The following is a 25,123-nucleotide window of genomic DNA, read 5'->3' as shown; positions in this document are numbered from 1 at the left end:
ATCTGTAATTTACCAGCCGTATACCTTGTCGCACCAATTGATACAATAGAAATATCTAAATATTCATTAACAATATTAATATGAACGATATTGTAAAAATGTTATTAAGAAATCTCGGCTCTGACAGAGATGTAAGAGTTACACGAGAGTTTTCTAGAGTTTTTCAACCTTAGAATCGCTGCCTACCATACCAATAGTTATTTTTGCTTCTCTTAATCGAATAAACAGTTAATGAAACCTAAAGTGTAACAATTGAAAAAGTTTGTAATAATTAGTAATTTATTAACTTCGAAAAGAAAAGTTTTTATTCACAAAAATTCTATGATTATAATTTAACTGTCGAATTATAAAAATATTTTCATTACTCTTCAATTATCTAGAAAACGAATTGGCGAAATTTATATTTTTATAATTAGATCTTCACACGTACACATAATTTTATAAGTCATTATTACAAACTGCTATATTGTATGCATCTATCGATGCATTATAAATTAAAAAATTTCATTATTATTGTAATAACTTTTTACAAATTGACTCTCTTAAATTGTCGATATTTCAAAATTTTCAAAATTATTTGTTTACTTTAGTTAAAAGTGGAAGAAAACAATTCGTTCGGACAAGTTTTGTAACCTAAATGATACTTGTTTATTAACTGGTTATTTCTACCAAAAATTCATTGGGAATGTGCTTTAAATGAATTTGGAAAAGTATTTAAACAATTCAACACTCTAAATTCTTTATGAGAACTTATGGTATTTTTAATAAGGTATAAATACATATATGAATTGCTAAATTAAATTAAATTAAATTAAATTTACTTCGTGTGTAAAGGACTAATTTTTATTCGCCGTATAAATTTCATTTATGGATTACTCAATACATAAATTTTATCTATTTACACATTGTGTATTGTATTATTTTAGATAATTCCCTAATTATTCTCTGTCTCTGTCAGAAAGAAACAAAATTCAATTAATTTAAGTGGTTATGGAGATATTTTATTTTACTCTATCTTTTTTTATGAATCCTACGAAATTTTGGATTTGTTAATAAATTTTCATAACTACTTAATACGCACTTCGTATATTAATCAAGATTATATTCCAAAACAATAAATATAATTTACTATAACAATATATTATATCTTAATTACGAATTGATAAATACAAAAAAAAAATATATATATATATATATATATATATATATATTACATACAAATCCTCATTGGATACTATCAAGTCCATTTAAAGAATAATTACTAGATTTACTTTATTTTAATATTACAAAAGATTATATTAGTAAGAAAAAATTTCTGCTTGACGTATATAATACGACTAAATCGCTTCTTTTAATTATCTAAATTTAATAGATTTTCATAATATAATTGAAAAGGTGAATGTAAAATTATGTTTAATACCATAGATTGGAATAAAATTAAATTACCCAAATACTTGATGTATTTGTTTTACATAACTATGAGAATACGAATTTTGCGATAACCGAAATGTAAATCGATCGAAAGTGTTGTATTATAAAAATTATACGAATTATCCGCCATCATATTGATTATTTGAAAATTAGACAATGAGAAGGAAAATTGCAGTGAGTTTAACATTATCAAAGCATAAGAGAGCCAATGTTTGTAAATAATTATAATTCATAATTAAGCTTTTTTTATTCTTAAATAATTAAGACATACGATTATAAGATATCCTTCGACGCGCAACATTGCTTTCTCCAGTCGAATCACGTCCAAAATTAAACGTCGGGGTCTGCAAAATCTATTATATCTTCGGATTAACTCGAAATTGAAATCTGAACACGAATTGAATTGCGACTAACATTTAACATTGCACTCTACAATTTTCATTGAAAGCATAACTATTGTTTTAACATTGAAAGACAAGCCAACTCAAGAAGTCAAGGAAATCTTACGAAGAAAGGACAGAGCCACAAGACGTTGCAGTAAAGCAATATCCACTTTAAACTTTCCACAAAATGGCGCTGGTCCATCATCGCTAAATCCTAATTGAAAGTAGATCTGCTCAGCATGTGCGCTGTTCCTTGGTCTTTTCAAAAAAAATGTTTTTCTTGAAATTAAATCGAGTCGCCCGATGACAAATAAGAAAATAGCTTTTAGTGTATGAAAAGCACCGAATTCAGGAATTTTTCTCATGTTGTCAAAAATGCAGATGGTAGAAAAAATTTTGTAAATAATTTTACACCGATGATTGGTATCAACTAATGAATTCGCAATTCTTAACATTTGTCTCTCTGCTTACCCTATTCAGTAATGATTTTTTTTTTCTTTTTTTTTTTTTATAATTTATTATGCATTGACCAAATGTCACCCGGAAATAATGCTGCAGTATTGTAAACTTCAACTCGGTTGAATAATCAGATGTGAAATTGCATTTTCAACCTTATCAAAAAGCATAACTTGCAAATTCTCATCGGAAATTTTAACTATATAATCGCATATACAACAAAAATTCTGTTTACTATACAGTAAGTAATTTTATATAATAGTTTTAGCAATTTATTATCTCACAGCGTATAGAAAAATAAATAATATATATATATATATATATATATATATATATATATATATATATTATATATTATTCAAAATAATTATTCAAAATAGTTCAAATAATTATAAAATATTTGAAAGTTGTAATAGATACATATATATATATATATATATATATATATATATATATATATGTATGTATAACTTTAAATTTTAATAATGATTTATTTAATACTATTACATAGTACATTTTATTTGACTTGTAAATTAAACTTAACTTGTTAAATTTATACAATGTGAAAGTTATGTAATGTACGTAATAACAATACAATATGCCAGAAATTTTAAGTAATATTTATGCAAATGTACTTTAATGATTTTATATTTACCAATTTTTCATCCGTACTAAGCATTTTTTACAATCATAACAGCATTTCAATAAAATTCGGAACTTCTGCTAATTTGAATCTTAGACGACGGATTTTCAATGACCAGAGATTAATTTTAAATTCAAATACGCATCTAAGCGAATACTATTTTAATTTAAATATCGACGGAACCATCAAGATTCTAGACATTTTGCTGGAATGTTAAATTAGTCAACCTAGAAAATGCGGCCAATAATGTTGAACAAAACAAAAGGTACAATGATAAAAGATATTTTATTAAAAACTGTTCACTTCATTTCATTGTAGTTTCATTGTAGTGAATACAATAAATCACATTTGCAAAACGAATTAAATGGAAGTTAAGGTTTTTTTTTCTCATTACGTATACGTGAGCGAATAAGTAACGATTGTTAATCAAATAAATTTCATGAAATATTAAATAGCAATTGAATGACGTTGCCTAAATTATCGATTTAATTAAATTTACCACCGTTCGTCTAAATATTCATAATAGAGCACCAATAATGACGGACAAAATTATTGTTATATAAATGAAGGTAAAGCAAGCAAAAATCAAAAATCAAAAATCAAAAATCAAAAACACTTTTTTTGATAGTTGGTGAGGAAATCGTAAATAAAAATAAAAACTAAGCAGATAACCGTAATAATAATCAAATGTAGAAAGAATAATGTAGACAATTCTGAAGCAGCAAATACAGCAGAATTGACTTCTTACAATGAACACAGTAGAAAAAGAGTAGTAAATGCTTTATTAAATGAAAGAAAGAACCCTTCGAATTTTATTTTGAAAAAGCTAGAAGCATTTCCAAATGAAAGAAGTACCTCGCTACTTTACTATTCACAATTGACCTATTTGTTTGCGTTAAAACAGAACTGTCAAAAAAGAAAAAAGTTACTAAAATGAATTTCATATTTTAAGATTAAAACTACGAGAAGATGGTTTTAAAAATGTAGTAACTGTGTTTTAGCTTTAATTAATAATAAGTGCCATAAATGTACAATGAATAACTTATTCAACATTGAAAATTAAATGGAAATTTTTTAAATTTACATGAAAAGCATTTAACCGTGATTTTAAAGTATTATACACAGCGAAATTAATATGAGTCAAGATGCTTATGGTAAAAGAGAAAATATCGTAAGAAGTAGCATTGAAATAATATTGACAGTGTATTGCTCTTAACTTGCTCGCTTTGTGAAATTGTAAAGTAACAAGTGTAAATAATAATTTCGAAATATTAAAAAGTAATAAGAAATTGTTTTATTTGCAATATGCATATCCACGGCTGGTAATAGAGAGTACATTTTTTAAATAAAATTAAACTAATACTCATAATGAGATATCTACTTTGCTCAACATTACGATTTTAGCAGCTTTAAATATTTTTCAAAAAAAAATTACGAAGAATCTAAATTGATGGCAAACACAAATATGACTAAAAATGCATAAAAATCTTTGAAATAACAAATTGCGTAATTTCTTTAATTTTCTAAAACTTTCTTTATTTATCATTATCGTATTTTCATAAATTGGCAAATAGCATAAAACATTCATATTTATTATGCGTAAATAATGATAAAAAAAAAAAAAAAAATATTACATAGGCTAAAAATGTATTAAAATAAAGAGATTGGAATTTTCAAAGAAACTAAAATAAACTAATATTACGTTTACAAAAATCCAAGCCCAACACAAAGAAGGAGGATAGTAAATTATTTACTATAACTATAAAATTTTTCTTCAACAGTAATTTAGCTTGGAATATAATAAAAGCATTAAAGAATAAACAGATAAAATTATCCGCTGATACTATAAATTCTAACACTTAAGATAAATCCACTTTTTAAGAAAATAAGCCCTTTTTTTTTTTTTTTTTTTTTTTTTTTTTTTTTGACCAACCTCTGATTCGGAGGATTGGTTTCCTCGATGCAATAAAAATGAATTCTTGGACAGAGTCTATTCTAATTTAGGAAATTTATTATAGCTTTTAAAGTTAGAAAAAGGAAATGCTCGCTTCGGCTTGACGAATAGATTATCATGTTACCAATAAAATATAGAGTAATTTTATTGGATTTCTTAAACGAATAAAATTCATGTGATTTGTGATTACATTACTAATTGGATAAAGTCATTCGCTCACTTTATCTAACAGTCAGATAAAATAAATTTTAAACCTATAAGCCTTGCCACTTGCGCCCATAAAGTGTTCGAGATTCCCATAAAAAGCCCTATTTAATCTGAAATTAACGAAACCACTCACTTACTTACAATCCAGGATTCCGAAAAAGCTATTTAATGTCCGGTAGTATACAGATAACATTGACATTTGCCCTTAAAGTAAAAGATTTTAAGAGCAAACAACAAATTTTTACGACTTTCTTAGATATTATTAATGCATCATTGATAACATTAATTAGATGATACTGCTTACCTTAACTACATCAACCTATCCATTAAATTTCATAAAATTTGTCAGATATGTTAATTAAAAAAGATTTATACATACAAATAGTTAAGAGGAAACATCCGTGTAAATTTATTAACAAAGGATTTCCTCGATTAAGAACTGTTAATCACTTCTTATCTGTGCCATAGAAAACCGATGTTTCGAATAAATTCTGAAATATTTATTATGCAAAAAGCGAAGAAATTACATTAAATTAAAATATATCTATTGCTTTTTTACGTTTACCTACATGTTTCTCTAATGAAATTAAAAACAAAAACAAACAAAAACAAAAAAAAAACAAAAAAACAAAAGAAAGAAAGAAAGAAATGAAATAAAATCAATACATTAGAAAGAAATTTGCTCCATAGGCCCGATTAAAAGCTTTATTCGTTAATTTTAATAATAACGGATCGATTAGAAGAAACTACGTTAAAGTAAATAACTAAAATGTATCGATCTAAAAGCTACTTAAACTACTCGGATACGTAAGCACAATATTCAATTACCAATAATAATGAAAATAACACGTGAAGCAAAATTGAAACGCGAGTATTTAAAATAAGTTGAAGATGAATACATAAATTCTATATTTTTTTATAAAGCTTGTAAGTGAATATTAAAAATATTGAAAATATTGAAAATAATTCATAAAAAAACCTATGCAAATAATTATATATATATATGTTGTGAAAAATAATAATTTTTCCTTTATACTTTAACCAAATCAAAGAGATACATTAATCACATTAAAAAGAATAAACAACTCGAACACAATAGAATAGTTATTCTTCTAATTACCATATATTCATCTCTTTTACTATCCTCACTGCACAATCTAAGCTCACAAATGTTCAAAAAAGAGTCAAATATCTACGATATTGAATTACAACAGTATCAAAGGAATTATACAAATTAAGTTCATGAAACACTTTTGAACATTAACGTCTGTATCTTACTAATTATAAGTCTCTTACATCCACTATTGAGTTACACATAAAATTACGAATATATATCCAGAAAGGGAACAGGAATGAAAAAAAAAAAAAAACAAGAATAAAAGAGAAAATTGAATTTCTTTTTTTTTATTTATTTATTCAAAGAAACTCTTATTTAAATTCTCTAAAGCAAAAATAAAGTCCTTCAATCCAATATCTAGAGACTACAAGAATTTGTAATTATTTCGCATGAATAATTAAAAAAAAAAAAAAAAAAAAAAAAAAATTTCTTTATTATAATATTAATTCTCTATGTAATATTAAGCTCCAATTTTTGTTCAAAAAGCACGCGTCTTCTTTTAATAAGATATTAAATCCTACTTCGACATTTATTTATTATAACGTTATTATTGGCATCGACTTTTCAAATTGTAAAATTAATCTTGAAAAAAAAAATAATAAATCAATCACAAATTAAATGTTCTATAAATATAAGAAACTCAATTTATCCTTCGTAAGAGCAAATAATCAATATTGTGAAACAAAAAAATCCATTTTAGAAAACTTCAAACCAAATACAGAAATAACACTTTTAAATATATATATATATATATATATATATATATATAGTTGATGGAAAGTAGGAGATATTATACAAAAGTAAAAGTATGTTTTAATGATAATTTCCTCTTCACATACAACTGCATGTCTCGATTACGAAATTATAATTTAAGTAGTGAAGTTGAAGTTCAATCATTCCAATCTTGTATCTTTTACTCATACGTACTAATATTATCAATAATCATCGATATTTCTGTAATGACGGCCCACAAGACCTCCATCGTATAATCTGGCAATACACATAGTATGGTTAAAGAAAATATCACATTAATGATTGAAAAAGAAACGAAAAGATTGTATTACAGTATCAAAGAATTATTTGTTTCCTAATTTCATACTTTTTTCATCGGCATAAGCTTACGTGGAAATACTTTCGGGCTTATATACAAGATATAAATAAATGTTAAAATTGGGGTGGGACGATTGTGCAGAAATTCGTTATGTCTCAATATAAAAAGAATTGAAATGGCCCTAAAATACTGGGACTTCAATTGTACTTCAATAATATTAAAGGAAGCATTATTACATATATAAACATTAATAATATACCGATTGTATGATAACTTAACGGGTTTCCATTAGTCACTACAAATGCTACAAATGAAATAAGATTTTTCCTTATAAATATAAGGAAACCGAAGTAATTATAAAATAATACATATGTTCGTTAATATGCTATTATTTACATTACGAACATTAAAAATAATGATCGATCGATGATTGCTTTTTCTCCGTGTACTAGCCATTCGAGATGATTGAAATGTTACCGTGTGGTTTCCGTTTCATTTATACTGCATGTATTTTTCTAGGTTTTTTTATTTTTTTGTTGCTTTTTTGTTGCTTTTTTGTTGCTTTATTCTGTTTTTTTTTATTATTTATTTATTTATTTTATCTTATTATTATTATTATTATTATTATTATTTTTTTTTTTTTTTTTTTTTTTTTTTTTTTTTTTTTTCTAAGGTATATTTGGAAATTAGTCACGATATTAGTTAACGATTATAAATATAATATTTTAATACTGTGTAAAGTGTGAGCGAAAGATTGCTTTTACAAAATAATCTAATACGTATGAAATTTGAACAACTGCACGCACCATATTGCCTAATCCATTAATTATATTTCATCCTAATCGTTCTGAATTGTACAAACTGAGCTTTACCTGATATGTTTACTCGTAATTCTGGAGACGCAAAATGATTCGTGTATTATGTATTTTATACTTAATTTACGAACAGCGTGGCCCCATAACGTGCATTTCATTTATCGTCCTTATAATTTGTTAACTTCAGCATATTATAGAAAGATGAAATCAAATTGACATTGAGCGTACAAAAGCAATCAAATTGACATTGAGCGTAATATATATATATATATATATATATATATATATATATCGTATAAGCCAATATTTAATTATAATCTTTCAACATCAGAAGTAATACTAATTGTGCGATAAAATTTAACATACAATACGAAAGAATTTATCCTACATATATATTCGCTTATACGTGAATCCGTTTATATATTTTGTTTGACAAAATACTGGCTAAATTTATTGATTTAGTATATATTGTTAAATGAGACCAAAATTTGAATGTTAGCAGATTAGTTTAATATTGAAAACCAGTAAAATGTATGAAATTATATCGCAGCTTAGTATTGCGCCTGTTAGGTTTGATTCGGGACAATGTTCTTTGACATCCGCGAATAAAATCTAATCATAATTTTATATCGTTCGGTGCGGATTTTTAAAAGCAAAACCCTATACGACGGCCAACGTCAATTATAATTCGCACGATTATATCGATTAGCCAACAATCGCGAAATCCGAGAAAATTTGTTACGCACCGCTAACGGCAGCAGCAGCGCCAATATCAACGAAAAAACCGACAGCTCGATCCGTCGCTAAGCTCCGAATAAGAAACTCACTAAATGAAATTTTGTGTGCGTGTGTGCGTGCGCGCGTGTGTTGTGCTTGTGCATATATGTTATAGGTCAATGCGAGCTACGTCAGAAACATTCCCATGAGAAATGTGAACGACAATCGAACGATCGCTATCGCCGGACTCGAATTCGAGCTCATCCCCGATAGCTTCAGAAACGGCACGCTGCAGATTATCTGCCGCGCCAGCATCTTCCATCTTTATAAAGAGCAAGCTATTGTGGTCCTGGAGGAAGAACGCCCGAGACTCGCATCCGTGCTTGGGACACGCGAGTCCTCTCACAGTGGTAAGAGGGCCATTTTTATTATATAAGTCGAAGTCTTTGCATCAAATGGTTTTCTCGCCTATTGGCTTTTTCAAATGGATTCTCCTAGGCCCAATTGGGTCTCGATGCTCGTTAACCAGTAAGTCGAAGGAAACGATAAAAGTCTACGATGGCCAATAAAGTCTTTTACGTTTACGTTTATTATTAATGATACGCGAGCCGATTTCGACGTAAAAACACGTTGGTTCTATCTCTTCAATTTTTTTTTTTTATTTTTTTTTAATTAATGCTATCCTCCGGCAGCGTGATTGGGGGGGGGGGGGTGGATAGGGGGGGGGGGAGCTGCTAATTACATTGCTTTCAATTTCATTGTTGTATTTAACGTCGTCATTACTAACGCATATATATATGACTCACTAGTGCAACAATATTTCACATACATATTTTCCATCCGTAAAAGAACGAGAAAATATATATGTGTGTGTATATATGTATATATTATCATTGTCTGTCCATTTGCATACATATACGTATAGCCTAGATAATAAAACTGAATAAGTCGAAATTGTCCATCGAAATATTACAACAAAATTCAAAATATTATATTGCACAACGTTTCTACAAGATTAACAAACGTTATCTCAAAATATGTTTTACCTATTTTTTATAATTTGACAATCCTTAACGCGTACAGAGACAGCAAAGAACAAGTTAATCGTCTTTAAAATTCTTTACTACAAGTAATTGTTAGTGCATTTTTATGTACACGTTAAAAACGCTAAACGAAGCTCTTAAATGCTAATTAACCATAATATGTGTGTGTTTGTGTGCGTGCATGTGTGTATAATTGAAAAGAACCTCGTGAGTTTTTACTTATTATTCTAATTGTTATTTGTTTCAGGTAGCATAGCAATTAGCCTGGAAGGATGGTTTATAGGGATGATGATTGCCAATATATTACTAGACAGTATGAGATAACATCTATAAGAAGAAAAATTGAAATAAAACCTGGATAACTTCGAATGAGTTTGAAAGGACAGAGTGAAGGAGATGGAGATAAAGAAAGAAAGAGAGAGAGAGAGAGAGAGAGAGAGAGAGAGAGAGAGTGCGAGGAAGGGGTAGAGGGCGGAGAAGAAAAATGAGAAAAAACAGAGGAAGCGTGCAATACGAAGTCATTTGTAAAGTTTTTAAATTTCTCGAGTTAAGATCATAAGAGAGGACGGAATATAATAGAATGAACGACTGTGAACTGTAATGATGAAGCGAGAAAGTGTTTCCGCGATTCACTTATCGAACGTATGTTATTTGTGTAAATAGAATACTAATTTAGTGAAAAATGTCTGTACGTATAACGCGAGACGCGCATGCATTACGGCGCAAATTTGTAATCCAAATAATATGTCATTATATAAGTAGATGAAAGATGTTCCCTCAGAATATCAAAAATATCTCGTTTTGAGCGCATGAAAGATATATGCCCGATGGATATTTTTTATTCACCTGACAGCTTTCTTTGGTACCTGGCAGAAGTAATCGCTGCCTACGCAAAGTACGTCCTATCGAGCTCTTAAGACGAAATGTTGTTATTGTTTCCCATGGAATCTTGTTTAAATGACTAACAAATAAAACCTTTGTTACGTTCACTGCTACAACCCGGACTCAATTTTTTTCCAATCCTTACCAATACTTATATATATATATATATATATATTTATATATTTTTTTTTTTTTTCGTACAATACAGTTTAAATTTACGTATATCTTTATTTAAATTGTTATAACAAAAGAATAAACGATACGAAAATTATTGAGAAGTGAATAATTTCGATAAATAAATATTATACGAGTGTCTTTGTAATCATTCAATGACAATAGCCATGAAAAAAAAAAAATTTGTTTTTAATTCATTCCAAACATTCACTCGCTGCGCAATGAAATACAAATATTTAATACTTGTGTTATTTAACTATAAACCAGACGTTACAATTTCAAATTTTAAATAATATATTACATACATTGAAGAGAAAATATTCGATTTATCTGAAGCTAATGTAATATCAATTATTATTTTAAATTATTATATGATTAAAACTGTGTGTAACAGTGAGAAAATTGTGATACATAGCTTACAGTAGAAAAGAAAATGATTTAACAATATCACATGAATTAACATTGTTCTTAAATATTGTTCATTGATTTTTCATTCAACTATTCTCTTCTTCTCTGTGTAAAAATCACAAATAAATGCAATATGCCTCTTATGCTCGCTGTGCAGCATCTTTTTGTAAATTCTGAAGTTTCGTTTCCATAATGTCAATAGTTATTTCTCTAATTTTGCTTTTTTCTTGAGCTATTGTCTGAATATGTTCTATTTGTTCCGTAACATACGAGACTCGCCTTTTAAAATACTCCTTTGCCTCTGATATCGTTTTTTCAGCAAAATATCCGGTGCCAATGTCAATAAGGACATTTTCTGTATTGATCAATTTTCCAGGTACGTACATCGAGCCGGTCAATGGTACTAAGATGTCCTTTCCTGAAAGAGTAATTCGAAAACTTATGGATTGCCATTGTGTAACCGACTAGCGCAATTGTAATCTTAGGATAATATTAATAATTTCTTTTTACCAATTTCATTATACATATTGTTTGCGTGTTTATACTTCAAATTTTCAATTTTACCTTATGTAATATTCGCAATTTAGTAAATGAGCATACAAAGATCGAGTTACGAGCCAACGAATTATTTACATTAGTCCAAGCTACTAATACGTAATTTATTCCATATTACAGCGATGGTATATAAAGTCAATATGAACGTCAAATGAAATTGAATTTCAACTTAATTAAGGCAAATAAATACTTATCATATTCAGAAATACACTCGCAAATGTTAATCAATAAACATAATTAATTATCGACTGATTCTTCGACTGATACTTTAAAAAACAAATGAATAAACTGCAGCGAAACCTGGATATTCGGGATTCATAAGAGTTAGGTACGATAAATTAACGTCCATCACGTTTAATTATAAAATAATAAAAAAATAATAATAGACCACGGTACACGCTTAACGCCAAAGGAATCCTAAAACCTTCGATAATAAGGCTATAAACATCCGAGACTTTACATTTCCTAACCTAAAAAGAAAGAATAAATAAGCCAATAATAATTTAAACGTTCGCCCTTTCACTAAAATAAACGAAATTTCAATATGCAATACCTTTAGTATCTGGCGTAAATTTATCGAGACAGTCGTTAGATTCCTGAAATTTGTTTTGCGCTATTTTCAAACTTTGCAGCGAATCTTGGAATACCGAAAGCGACTGATCCAATTGCTGCTTAAACATCGTAAGTTGTTGTAAATCAAGCTGATTCAAGTCTATTTGAAACATATTCGGCTGCTCCGTTAACGATATTTCCGACATTATTGCTGAATTAACTCTATAATTAATAATAACTAAATTACTTTTTTTAATTATCGATAGATTACTTAGTTAGAGAACGATGACCAAACACGGTTATCTCACCACTCACGACAAAATATATTTTAGGAACCGAATGAATAACTAAGAATAGCAATACCAATGGATAAACGACTCGAACCTGCCAACATTAGCATGCCAACTAGCGTTTAAGGTGGCAACACTCGAAACCTTCCTCGACTCTCCCGTCGATAAGTATATCTCGGATAGATCTTCGCTACCTTGGTTTTTCGCGGTTGATTATGTCGACATCTGTAGATCATGGATTCTTGGGTTGGTCGGGGACGCGCCGCCGCAGGAATTTCACGTGCGCCGGATTTGTGGTACTGTGGTAGGACGAGCAACGATTGGCGCGCGACGCTCGAACGACCCGAGCCTTATTATTTGCCTTTTAATATTTGGTAAATAAAAATCTCTTCGATCCCGTAATCTGAACTATTTGGTGGCATATCCGTGGGTTCACCATAGGCTGCGCAAGTCGTTGGTTCGACGGTACCAAACCAGAATCTGTTGGGGATAATATAAGGGCACGATGGGGTGTAATAAGAAGGCGACGAGTGACTTGAGCTTCTTCATATACACTTCATAAAACAGATGTATAAAGAAAGAAAAAACCGACCCACCCCCCATAATGGCTAGATCGGAGAAAGTTGTATTATTGTATTAATGAGATAGGTAATTGAATATTTAATGTCGTGTAATGATCTTAAGCGTTAACGATTAAGACGAGATAAATATTTGTAGCTTATCTGATTATAATAAAGCAGCATTGTCACATTTATGTGCTTCAATAAAAATGAAATAAAGAGCAATTATTATTATTATAATATATGAGTTGTTTGGGCGTATTGAGACTAAGGATGAGATAATCCGGGCTGCAATGGCAATTTATCGCCGTTGTTCGGCTGTAAAGCACATGATCCTTCTACTTCGCCGTATTGATTCTTAATCATTTTAATTATAACAGGGCCAATGTATTACATTCTTTTGCGCTATTTTCAAACTTTGTAATGGATCATTGAAACAGATCATTGGATCAGATTTGAAACATATTCGGCTGCTCCGTGAACGATATTTTCGTTTGACAATATAACTAACTTTCTTTCCTTTTTTTTTTTTCTCATACATTTGTGTTTGTTTACCTTATTACATTTGTTTAAATGTCAGTCTCATGTGGTACATGGATTAGATATCATTGATCAACAAAATTGGAATATTTCCAATAACAATTTAAGTAGAAAAATATAATCTACGTATTCACGATGCGATTAGAAAATATTAATTTGTTTATTAATACTTATAAAATAGGAACCTAAAGTTGTCGTAGTAAAAAAATCTAGTGAGGATTTGTATTAATTTCATTGCTTAACCTTAGAGAGCGATGAGAAAGTTGAATTTTATAAATCTGTAAGGACAAGCACGTAGGAAGCAAGTGCTTCTACCGATGAATATATAATCAAAAAAGTAAAGAAGTTATTCATCTATCGACTGATTTAATTTACGCTGCCACATTTTCCTTATTTGCATATACAAGATTATCCACAAATTCGTGAAATATACGCACGTATTCGCAAAGACTAGTTTTTTCAATATCATCTACTTTCTTCAGTTCGTGATTGGACATTCCTTGTTTCTTCATCTTTACGTCGAATGCGTCGATCTCCTTCATTAATTTCGAAACAGTTGGTACATTATTCGGATCAAACTTTTCAATAGTTTCAAGATTTAAGACAACGCCGATTTTGCCAGTTTTTGGATGAACAGAGAAGGGTGACTTGAGCAAATGAGTTATTCCAAAGGATACATTAATGTCTAATCGTGGGTATGCATATTGAATCATGATTTCTTCTATGAGAAACGGCGTTCTGCTCCAGTCCTCGGATTCCTAAGGTTATTTTAGTAATAATTGTATCGATCAACATTTATTAATGTGAAAATATTGAAAATTATACTCATAAATTGAACTGACCGATTGAAGTTGATGTCTGTAGAAATGCACGAATGCTTCCCATTTGGTAAGGCTCGTCGAATATTGTTCAAATATCCTTTGCACGATAGTACGCATCTCCTCTTTATCGATAATTCCTAAAAATTTTGCTATCCCATCGCTAGTACCTAGCATATTCTGCTCTTCCACGCACATTTTTACAAACACCGGTTCTATGATTTCAAGGGCTCTTCTATAAATAAAATACTCGCAATGATTGAAACTCATAATGAACTGCACTGTTTTGTTGAATAAACGTGATTAACGGTACTTTTACTTACTTAACGGAATGATGAATTCTCTCCTTTATCTCCACCTTTTTCTTCTTATAATTACCACCGGTCACCAATTGCAAATAATTAGCAATAGCGATTCTACCACTGCCTCTCAACAATCGTGCCTTCCTGTCGCACACCCAACAATGGATTCCTCTTCTACCAGAAAATACCCACAGTATGTGGTCAAATCCAAAATCTTCTGCGTTAAAAGATTCGCTGGTTTTAATAGGCACAAGCGACTATTACTTATTTAAGAATTAATTAATCGAGTAATTAGTAAGGCAAACACGCTACCTCTTAATGCTGTATCTAAAATTTTTAAGGCTATTACCATGTGCTTCCAACACTTTGGACAAATGTCCGCTCCCGAACAGCAAGTTCTCACTTCGTCGTAATCCGTGGCATCGATATCGAATATCAGTTCCTTTTGTTCGGAATAAAATATCGAATCGACTTTATAAATTGCAGGCCTAAAAATTTGTAATTCAAATTACACATAATAGAGAATATACATGATTACATATATGTCAATACGTAGATGCATTAGATGAAATCAAGTCTTACGGAATATTGTAAACAGCACCAATGTCGATTTTAACAGGATGATTTATCTTTATTGCGCGTTTCAGATCACAAATTTTCTGATACGATTGGTTTCTTAAATACCTATCACCTTGAAAATTTAATGCAAATTCTCGACAAGCAAATGTTTTCTCTATGAATAAGTACAAATATACGTAATGATACTTGCATTATTTATAATATTAATACGTGCAGTCTTATAACAAATCATACTATAACAACTTTACCTTCGCCATAACTCAACCATCTATAAAGATCATTAAATGGAAATAGTCTTGAAAAGTATATTGAATTTATATCTTGCAAATAATTTTTATCCATTACTTAATAATCTTATAATAAAATGGCAATACAATTCGGTTAACATATAAAAGAAGGATCCGACAACAGTATGTCATGAACATTTCCTTAATTCGAATCGCGGATAATTTGAGACATTTTATGCCGGCCTAAGTCGTCTAAGAGCGTATAAACATGAAAATCAACAAACAATTCCATAAAGAAAATCAGTTGTTTTCAACTTTACGCATGCGCTCAACCAAAATTACCGCAACGTCATCTACTACCCATCCCAGTTTGATTTAAGTGTATAAAAATGGTTTGCTGTCTGCACTTGTAGATCATACTAGATCGTAACCTCGTGCGATTTATTCTCCATTGCCAACATTAAGAAATGATCGACAAAAATAAAGTAAGAGCCTTGCGTGCAATCTGCTTAGGTTAATAGTTTACAGTTTAATAGAATCGGCATTTGTTGAGACGCGAGTTCACTTTTCCGTTAACAAGTCACGTATTAAACGTCTGTATCTGAGAAATAATTATAAACTTTTTCCTCGATCCAGCAGTACGTACGCTAAGCGACCGAATGAAACGAGAAAAGTGCACTGATTGAACGTTTGATTTTCCGGAACGTCATCGGGATCATTGTTTTGCCGTCTCTAATAAATCATGGCTGATGAAGACGTGAACGGTGATTCGGACGAGATCCAGCAAGGAAAATCACAAAAGAGGACGGCAAAGTATGACAGTGGAGCTGCAGATTTGGAAAAAGTTACAGACTATGCCGAGGAAAGGGAAATATCATCCTCCGAAGGTTTTACGAGTGTAAGTTTTGTTTTAATGCGACGAGGACGTTTTGAAGGCAATGCTGCCCGAAATTATGCAAAATTAGAATGCCAAGTACCGTGAAATGTACTTTGCGTTTACCTTTTCATTGATAACAATTTGCAAAATCTTATTTGAAAACGATGCGTCGTCGTCGGTACACTAACCTATAAAGCTCATTTAAACGCATTAGACTGAATATAATATCGACTCTTTTCAACATACTGAATGTAATTGAAGACCATTATTTTAATATATGTACGATCATTATATTAATCTGCGTATTGATTATAAGAATATGATATCTTTGTTAATTTAATTATTATCCTCCGTTTGCATATAGGCAATGAGCATTATTGGAGATCGACGTAATAAAGAAGTGGCAGAAAAGAAAGCTAAAGAGAAGGAACTTTTAAAAATTTCCATTAATAAGGAAGATGTTGACTTAATTGTAAGTAAATAAGCCTAGAGGGCAATGAAAATCTTGCATTTTATAAAATTTAAGGACTTAATATGCTTTGTTTGTCGTGCAGATGAAGGAAATGGAAATCAATAGGAATTTAGCCGAACAAACATTAAGAGAGCACAGGGGAAATGTTGTGGAAGCGCTAATCACATTAACGAGCTGAAAATTTCTAATTAATATATTTTTTATCAATATGTATAAGTGACACGAAATAGTTATTGTGGCAAACATGTAAAGTTGAGATTTCAATTATTTATTATCATAAAAAAGATCCAAAGAGAAATAAAATTATTGTTGACTTTTTTCTTTACATACATGAATCGTATTTCTATTGCTATGCCGTAGTTCTTTTTGTATGTTACTTTTCAATTGAAAGATTTTGTTGGAAAGTGGGTATAAATAATTATCACATATTTTATAATGAAAATGTAATTTATTTGATGTGGTGCAATGACTTAAAATAATGGAAAAATGAATGTATGAGCTGGTACTGATGAGCAGTGCTTTGCACCAAGGACTGCCGCTGTCATAATGTTTTTAACAAAAAGCTTCAAAGTTAAATGCAACATAAATATGGAAGTGCATTGGACAAAGAAACATCGGCAATCCATAGTACATTAGTACTGAATTCCATGATGAGGTAACATTTGTCTTACTTGTACTTAGTTTATCAAATTATCCAGTCATACGCTCATATATTCTTGCTGCAGATCGGTGTCATTAAACAATAACTTTCATTCGAACAATATTATCATTTAAGAAAATCGTTGATTATTACAAACTTCATCGTTTGTCGGACAGTCCCAAAATACAAATATACAGATCAATTTAAGGTTCAATTATATGTGCACGTTCCTTAACTTCTCTTCCTTTAAAATAAGCTTCAGTTTGATAAACGTAAATTTACACATATAAACGCTATACACGAGAGTCAATGAAAATTTACAAAACTCTTAGTCACACACATAGCGATACTAAGTCTAAAATTTAATTATCACATTGCGCAAACTAAAACACCTTGGTCTTTCAGAAAAAGGAACATGCGATAATCAAGATTATTACAAGAGGATTTCTAATGTTTTCAATCAATTGCATATTATGCTGAAGCTGAGTTTGATTCTTACAAAATATAGATATTATGTACATTAGAGATTTTAGCGACTTCTATTTCATGGGGCCGTCCGACACAGCTCGATACTTAATGGATATTTTCACTGGCTGCCAGGATCGACTAATCAGGACGTGGCGTTAAGTTTCAAGAGCAGGAGTAAAGATACAGTTGCAATTGTTACAATGGACTTATCACAGAACATGTATGGCATTAATATTCATTATCGTCGTCATTAGTGTAATATTAGGGTATTAAATTTAAGACCTTGGATAAAACTAAGTTGAAGGATCAGGAAGCCAGCATAGTATTAAACGATAATTATTGTTGCCTCTGGTTGCCCATAATTCAGCTCGCATGAATGTTTTTTTTTTGTTTTTTTTTTGTTTTTTTTTTTTTTTTTTTTTTTTTTTTTTTTTTTTTTTTTTTTTTTTTTGTAATCCCTTGCGATATTTAACAATTAATTACACAAAACGATTAATAGTTCTTACCGTATTTGACTAACGCTTACTATACATTTTATTTAGCATTTTTGCAATATTTGCCACTCTACACCTAAAAAACGTCAGTATCAATTTCTCTTCCAATTCAATTAGCGATATGCTAACAAAAGGGCTCAACAAATACGAAGTTGAATATCCATCGTTTTTACATTGTTTAAGCCAACGCAATTCGATCTTCCGTTAAATTATGGACAACCCTAAAATTTATAATGAAAACATAAATTCGCGTCTAAAATTTGTCTAGAAATTTCATTAATTGCCTTTAAAATATCGAATAAGAAAATTGGAAAAAGTGCCTGATTATATCTGTTGATAAAGTTTATCGATTAAAAAAGAAGAGAACAAACGGAAGTTGGAAAACGGTCGGTTGAATTGGGTGCGAAGAGGGGGACGGGGCGGACTGGGTTGGTGGGTGGGGGAGGGTGCGGCTGGACTGGACGTTAAGGGGGAGGGGCGAACGAGGGAAGTATCAATAGGAATATCTGCAGGCAAAAAATATACAAAAATACAGGGCACAGGTTGCGCATAGCATTAATCGTAATAATAATCGTAAATATTGAGAGAAAGAGATCATATAAAACGCTAACTAGAATCATTTACTCCTATCTGGAAGAGTTTGATGATTTACAATTAAAAATTACTATCCGGTAATAAACAAAGTGTCTAGAGCCTCCCGAAGGAACCCACTCCGAGGGTCCAAGCCAGACTAAAGGCTTATTTTTAACGGGAGGTAACGTTTGATCCGCTGACAAAGGAACAAAATGGTTTAATCGTCTGGCCGACGCCTATCACATCGTCTGTGTTGTTTCGTGGCAACGTAGCTAGCTTCGATCGTTTTGGTCCTCTGTTGGCTGCTCTTCGATCAGCGCGACGTGTTCTCAATATGGAAGTGAAAGTCGGAATGATAATCGCTCTGCGTGTCATCTTGGAGCGAAATAAAAAAAAGCCACGGGCGGTCTAGCACAGCAACGTTACTCTAATCGGTGACGCTGATTACAATTGTTTTTGATCGCGAATGGCTGGCGCTTTGGCCACCGGAGACTAAGTCGGCTTTTCAACTACGGAATTCAATCATTTTGACGTTCGACCCTTCTGTGAACGGGCATTGGCGCAAGAGTTTGCACTAGTCTCATCGCGCATTCGCTCGCTCGCAATAGTTGGCGTTGGCGTCCATGAGAGGAGAGGCGGTCGCACATTTCTGTTCCTCGAAGTGGCTTTCTGCGTCGCAAAATTGTTTTTTTTTTTTTTTTTGTTTTTTTCACCACCACAGACACTCTCTCACTGACACGCAACTCCATGAATCTGCCGAAGTGCGCCCGCGTCGTTATAACTGGCCTTCACCTTCGCCTCGCCTTCTTCCATCTCTCTTTTTCAATATTTATCTCCACTAGACACTATAGTCTTAATCCGTCTCTTAAATAGCTTCGGTTTTGTTTTTGTTTTTTCATTTTAAGTGGCTCAAAGGCTGGCGCACTATGAAACATTTATTTAACACTACTCCCCTTTCACTTTGCACAAAAGTCAAGAAGGGTGTAACAGAGGCGGGGGTGATGTTGTTGTACCCGGAGCTAGGGGTGACTGCTTTCAGCTTTGTTTAACTCGTTTCCGTGGCGGTCCGATAGGTGGAATCTGTTGGGTTGCAAGTGCCCGAAAAGCCTCCGCTATCAAGTTTGGATGCGAACTTACCATCGACTTGAATCCCGTTGTCTCCATCACATCAGTTGCATGCCTGAAACCACAGAGATAAGTAGTATTATTAATCGGAGTACCTGCTGATTAGCATTAGATTGTAAAAGTTGTGCACCGGCACTTAAACAAACGTTCTCTTTTGAGCTCGTAGAGCCTTTCCGAGAAATAAGTTTCATGGCTGCTTAAAATGTTACAAGGTGCAATTCGAATACTATAATAACATAATTTGAGCTTGAAAGCAAAGTGATTTTTCGCTCTACGTCTCCGCCGATCGATTATGTAAATGTAAAATGAATCTTATATGCCTCGTAGTCAAAGTAGCATCTAATGCCGTGTAGAAACAAATGGCTTTTTATGTAAAATTCAAACAAGAGGTAAATAGAGGCAAGAATGAAAATTATATGCAAAAAAAATTGTATTAACTTGCGCTTGTGCAATATATCATCATAATGTATCTCATCCCTTCCTGTAAACAACCATTATCAGTGTGGCTGATTCTTTTTTTAAATTAACTTTTTCAATAAGACGCAAAAGCTTAAGATCTTAATAATAATAATAATAATAACAACAACTACTACTACTACAACAACAGCAATATTATAGCAACAATATTATTGATAATAATTTTCGATGAATATTCAATAAATTATCCTTCCAGCGACAATTTTAAACATTTTCATGGTTAATCTAATTGAATGTTGTTCCACGATTAAAGAAATTAAAATCATTTTCTTTTTTCGTGTTCGATAAACACACTTAACGATAAAATAATTATTGGCGTAACATAATTGGATAACGCGAGCCAATGGCCAATCCAACAATACGCCAATACGTAATAAATACACGCAGCCTCATAATTATGATTGCTGATACATCGCAATTTAAAAATACGTACGTACACAATAGAGAGAGAAAAAAAAATCGCATACAAATTGGATAACAACGAGCTGTTGCATAATTCACGGAGGAGGAAAAAAAAAACTTACGTGTTTATGAAATCTATAGCTTGCGCCTTCAGCTGATCTGCACTATGCAGATCGGCAAGAATAAGGATATCTGCTGCATTGTCGATGGCTAAACTCGTGCAAAGCGCCTCTTCGCACATGACCTTCAACCTCTCGAGCGCATATTTGTCCGCGGCAGCGAGCAAGTCGTCTGCCATTTTCTCGAGATTCGCGGCCTTCCCTGTGTAAATGAATCGCAGCATTTCTCTAAATACATCTTGTTCGACATCGGTAATGTCGACTCTGTTCTGTTTTCTCTCCTCCATTTCGTGCTCGAACATGGCCGAAAACACTGGACTGCGCGCTATAAAATAATCCAAACAAACATATTATTAATATATTTTGCCGGCAGTACTGAAGCGGCCGAACGACAACTTCCTCGTATTTTACAACAAAATAGCCTATTCGTTGTCAAATCATCAGATTTGGTATAACAAAGGTTTCACATGTTGGACATAAACAAAAACAAAAACAAAAACAAAACAGCTAACCAACAAGAGGCTGCTTATATACAATTCCAATCATTTGTTATATAAGCAAGTTGAAACAAGACAAAAAAAAAACAAAAAAACAACACATAACACAAAAAAAAACAAAAAAAAAACAAAAAAAAATATCAAGAAAAAAAGAATAAAATTATCGTTAAGGAATCAACGAATCAAGATTAGCGAATTTACTCGGTAGAGGCCTTGTATGACGTCAAGATAATCGGTTCAATAATTTTCCGCTCAAATTAAAAAATAAAAAAATGAGGTTAGTGGGTAAACCGCTATGAACTTGATAATTATGGCATGTGGGTAGTTTCAAAAAGAAAGAAGAAAAATCGTGTCAATCAAATGGCTATTTAAACCTACATACAATTTTCCCCGTACTATCTCATTTCGGCCGCATACATTTTAAAAACTATTGCTTATTACACATTGACTAAACGCAACACGTGACGCATAACTAATGTTTGTTGATTTGCGCAAGAAAATTGCCATCTCTTTAAGTGTCTACGTAAGTTTTATATAATCCCACGTACGCGCCATCTCATTCGTTAATTTTTAACGCCACTGCGCGCATTAATTGTATTATTGAAAAATCACTCGATATGCAAGTATTTCAATAAAAATGTCATAATTCCGATTTCTCACTCTCTCTCACTCACTCTCTCACTCACTCTCTCACTCACTCACTCACTCTCTCTCTCTCTCTCTCTCTCTCTCTCTCTCTCTCTCTCTCTCTTTCTCGATACCTCTCACCCTACATCTTTTTCCTTAAAATTTCGTATTGCCAATTAAAGATTAAATTTGTCGATCACTATCAAATCAAGGGCTTTCCTTCCATAATATCAAATGTGTCAACTGACCGGCCAATATAGCTTTGTGCGCCTGGAACTCTTTGCCACATACACTGAGCGTGACGTCGCTGAATTTTTGGTTTTCAAAAAGGAGTCCGAGATCGTCGGGCAGTCGGCACTCAGGCACCTTGAATTGTATCGTGTTGCTCTGGCCGGATATATTGACGCTATCGGCAACGACGCTAACCTACAAGAATGGACAAAAAAAGGCGTTTGTCGCAGTGTGAGAAGCTTCATATTATAACGAGCACACTAAAGGTTTCGAAAATTAAGGTAATAACACAACATACAAAGGTATATACCTCACAGAATATCGTGAGTTTGTCATCTGGCAGCAAACCATTCGCTTCATCCAAAAGGAAATCTCTCCTTATGAACTTTTTAAAGCCCCAGTCTTTCCCCTGAACAAACCTGTACGCTCGCTGGCTCTCTGTAATCATAGAAAAAAGAGATTTTACGATCAATATTGTGCTTTTAATGCAACTATAAAGTACTTTATGGCCAACATAATGGTCTCGGATTTTAAGTAAATTGCATCGAGTAAAGTATTTTGCATTAAAAACGCAATTGTCAAATGAACAATCGTAATATCAATATCCTACCACCGAGTACGGAAATATCGAGCTTAACTAGCTCATTGATATTTCAGGATCGAGTTGAATAATTATCAAAAATTACGATCTCTACGGGCGTTGCCTCATAAATAATGAGGGATTCGCTTCAAACGATTGGTTATAAAAGTCATCGCTTAATCGAGAGGGCAAATCTTAGATGAGATTTACGGCGGAGGAGGGAATGGGGAGAAAGGAACCGTTTTTAACATTATTTCAAATTTAAAATGACGTTCGCAGATTTTATATTAAATCGTGAGAAAAAAAATCGCAAAATGTAATTGTTATATTTGTTTCGTCTCGATAAATATTAAAGAACGCAGCCGAGTTTTTAAGTGAATATATATATATATATATATGAAAATAATAAAGAAGTTAATGAAAATTACCCATCGCTTTGGTTTCTTCTCTTTTGGCATTAAGAATAGAAAATTTGAATTTGGCCCTCACTTCCGATTTGTTGCATGACACTAGAAGTAGATACAGGGACAGATAGTCTTTACTTTCTTCGTCCAAACCTTTTGGATTTACTCTTAGGCACCTATAAGTAAACAGAACATAAAACGTTATTCGTGTTTGTGTCAAAAAGAAAGTTGCATTACGTTTGTAGAATCTATCGTTGCAGCTTACTTTAATCCCGAGATTTCAATCGAATTAAAGGTATAACAACTTTTATAATTGCAAAAGTTTTCTTACCCAATATTCAACGATGAACTATTAAACTTCGTTAACGAATCACTAACACAAAGCAAATAATTTTTTGTTTTTTTTTTTATCGCTAATTATATTCCCTCATGAATCGTGCTCATCGACGTAAGCTCGTTGCGTGACAATTGAAAGCCTTCATTGTCATGTGCGCGATTTTCGTGACTTTATAACAAAAGAAAATGTTTGGCCAGTGCAGAAATAAAAACGAAACAAAAGAAAGGAGAGGAAAAATACGACGTCGTAACTCGCACGTGCCAAATAGATATTCAACCGCACTTTTCAAGGTGCTCTAATACGTCGATAAGTCATGCCGCATTGCACACGATGGATACACATAGTATTATCGATGCAATAATAGACAATTTATTCCATTTACAATTGAATGCTAATGAAAATGCCGGCATACCGTCGTCTACGCCTTTCTCCGCGACGCTTTAATTTGAGAGTTGCAATCTAACAACAACAAAAAAAAAAAAAAGTTTCTTCTCCGGCTCTGGACAGAAAATACTCCAGGCGGTCTCTTTCGGCAAATCGGACTTGGAATTTATTGTGCAATAAATTACAAGTCACAGATATATTAAGTCGTTATGCTGCCGATGATGGCAATCTTACCAGACATTTTTTGTATTACAATACATAGAGTACCGAACATTTGTTTTCATATATTTATATGATATATTTATATATATATATATCTTTATATTTATATATATATATATATATATATATATATATATATATACTTTATTACACACTAATTGACAAATTCCGAGTAAAATCAATTCGCCCGCTGTGATTGTAAATATACAACGTCCTTTACATAATACGTTTGGTCATGTCGAAAAAAAATTATCCACATTATAATTAATGACTGGCAACTTGCAATCTCAGATTCCACAAACACTCGTGTGCTCGATAATAAAATGAAATTCCAAAATGTTCTTAACTCACATATGTATTTATTTAAAAGTAGGAAGAAAATCGAGGTACAGATCTAATTGGTAATTACGCTTGCACGTAACTGCTCGCAGGATTAAAGAGTAAAGTGTCGTGATCTTACCATTTGAGCTTATCGTTAGCTCCTGCTGCA

General features: G+C 31.6%; 5 protein-coding genes across 10 annotated transcripts in view; 2 read left to right on the top strand and 3 right to left on the bottom strand.

The window, feature by feature from the left end:
• Positions 1–10,807, top strand: part of LOC105362230 (uncharacterized) — a 71,993-nt gene extending 61,186 nt beyond the window's left edge. Inside the window, exons 5-6 of one of the 2 annotated variants that reach the window (XM_011499608.1) lie at positions 8,950–9,184; positions 10,065–10,807. In XM_011499608.1, coding sequence (XP_011497910.1) covers positions 8,950–9,184; positions 10,065–10,141 — 312 coding nt within the window. In that variant the 3' untranslated portion in view covers positions 10,142–10,807. The remainder of the gene's footprint in view (positions 1–8,949; positions 9,185–10,064) is intronic. The other variant, XM_011499609.1, reaches the window with a different exon arrangement.
• Positions 10,808–11,222: 415 nt separating this feature from the next.
• On the bottom strand, positions 11,223–12,794 carry Pfdn5 (prefoldin 5). 3 transcript variants are annotated; one of them, XM_011499606.1, is made up of 3 exons: positions 12,697–12,794; positions 12,390–12,610; positions 11,223–11,699 (listed from the first exon to the last, which is right to left on the bottom strand). In XM_011499606.1, exons 2-3 carry the CDS (start codon positions 12,592–12,594, stop codon positions 11,422–11,424), a joined length of 483 nt encoding a protein of 160 aa, XP_011497908.1. In that variant the 5' UTR covers positions 12,595–12,610; positions 12,697–12,794; the 3' UTR covers positions 11,223–11,421. The 3 variants fall into 3 exon arrangements, with proteins under 3 accessions (XP_011497908.1, XP_011497909.1, XP_011497907.1); XM_011499607.1 differs by having other exon boundaries at positions 12,390–12,613; positions 12,695–12,784; XM_011499605.1 differs by lacking the exon at positions 12,697–12,794 and having other exon boundaries at positions 12,390–12,684.
• Positions 12,795–13,589: 795 nt separating this feature from the next.
• Positions 13,590–15,949, bottom strand: LOC105362228 (DNA primase small subunit-like). The gene is made up of 6 exons (XM_011499604.1): positions 15,726–15,949; positions 15,481–15,631; positions 15,211–15,386; positions 14,920–15,115; positions 14,621–14,831; positions 13,590–14,536 (listed from the first exon to the last, which is right to left on the bottom strand). The coding sequence occupies exons 1-6, from the start codon at positions 15,817–15,819 to the stop codon at positions 14,150–14,152; spliced, it is 1,215 nt and encodes a 404-aa protein (XP_011497906.1). The 5' UTR covers positions 15,820–15,949; the 3' UTR covers positions 13,590–14,149.
• A 147-nt stretch (positions 15,950–16,096) lies between these two features.
• Positions 16,097–17,356, top strand: LOC105362227 (huntingtin-interacting protein K). 3 transcript variants are annotated; one of them, XM_011499603.1, is made up of 4 exons: positions 16,097–16,189; positions 16,344–16,602; positions 16,946–17,053; positions 17,136–17,356. In XM_011499603.1, the coding sequence occupies exons 2-4, from the start codon at positions 16,447–16,449 to the stop codon at positions 17,229–17,231; spliced, it is 360 nt and encodes a 119-aa protein (XP_011497905.1). In that variant the 5' UTR covers positions 16,097–16,189; positions 16,344–16,446; the 3' UTR covers positions 17,232–17,356. The 3 variants fall into 3 exon arrangements, with proteins under 3 accessions (XP_011497905.1, XP_011497904.1, XP_011497902.1); XM_011499602.1 differs by having other exon boundaries at positions 16,099–16,189; positions 16,341–16,602; XM_011499600.1 differs by lacking the exon at positions 16,097–16,189 and having other exon boundaries at positions 16,248–16,602.
• A 2,580-nt stretch (positions 17,357–19,936) lies between these two features.
• LOC105362225 (speckle-type POZ protein-like) overlaps positions 19,937–25,123 on the bottom strand; it is a 41,662-nt gene continuing 36,475 nt past the window's right edge. The window contains 6 exon segments of the mRNA XM_011499598.1: positions 19,937–20,408; positions 21,355–21,676; positions 22,724–22,901; positions 23,017–23,144; positions 23,715–23,866; positions 25,094–25,123. The exon segment at positions 25,094–25,123 is cut by the window's right edge and continues 13 nt beyond it. Coding sequence (XP_011497900.1) covers positions 20,264–20,408; positions 21,355–21,676; positions 22,724–22,901; positions 23,017–23,144; positions 23,715–23,866; positions 25,094–25,123 — 955 coding nt within the window. The 3' untranslated portion in view covers positions 19,937–20,263.

The sequence above is a fragment of the Ceratosolen solmsi genome, unplaced genomic scaffold (assembly GCF_000503995.2).
Source record: "Ceratosolen solmsi marchali unplaced genomic scaffold, CerSol_1.0 scaffold35, whole genome shotgun sequence".
Taxonomy (NCBI): Eukaryota; Metazoa; Arthropoda; class Insecta; order Hymenoptera; family Agaonidae; genus Ceratosolen; species Ceratosolen solmsi.
This window is presented reverse-complemented; position numbering and strand designations above follow the sequence as displayed.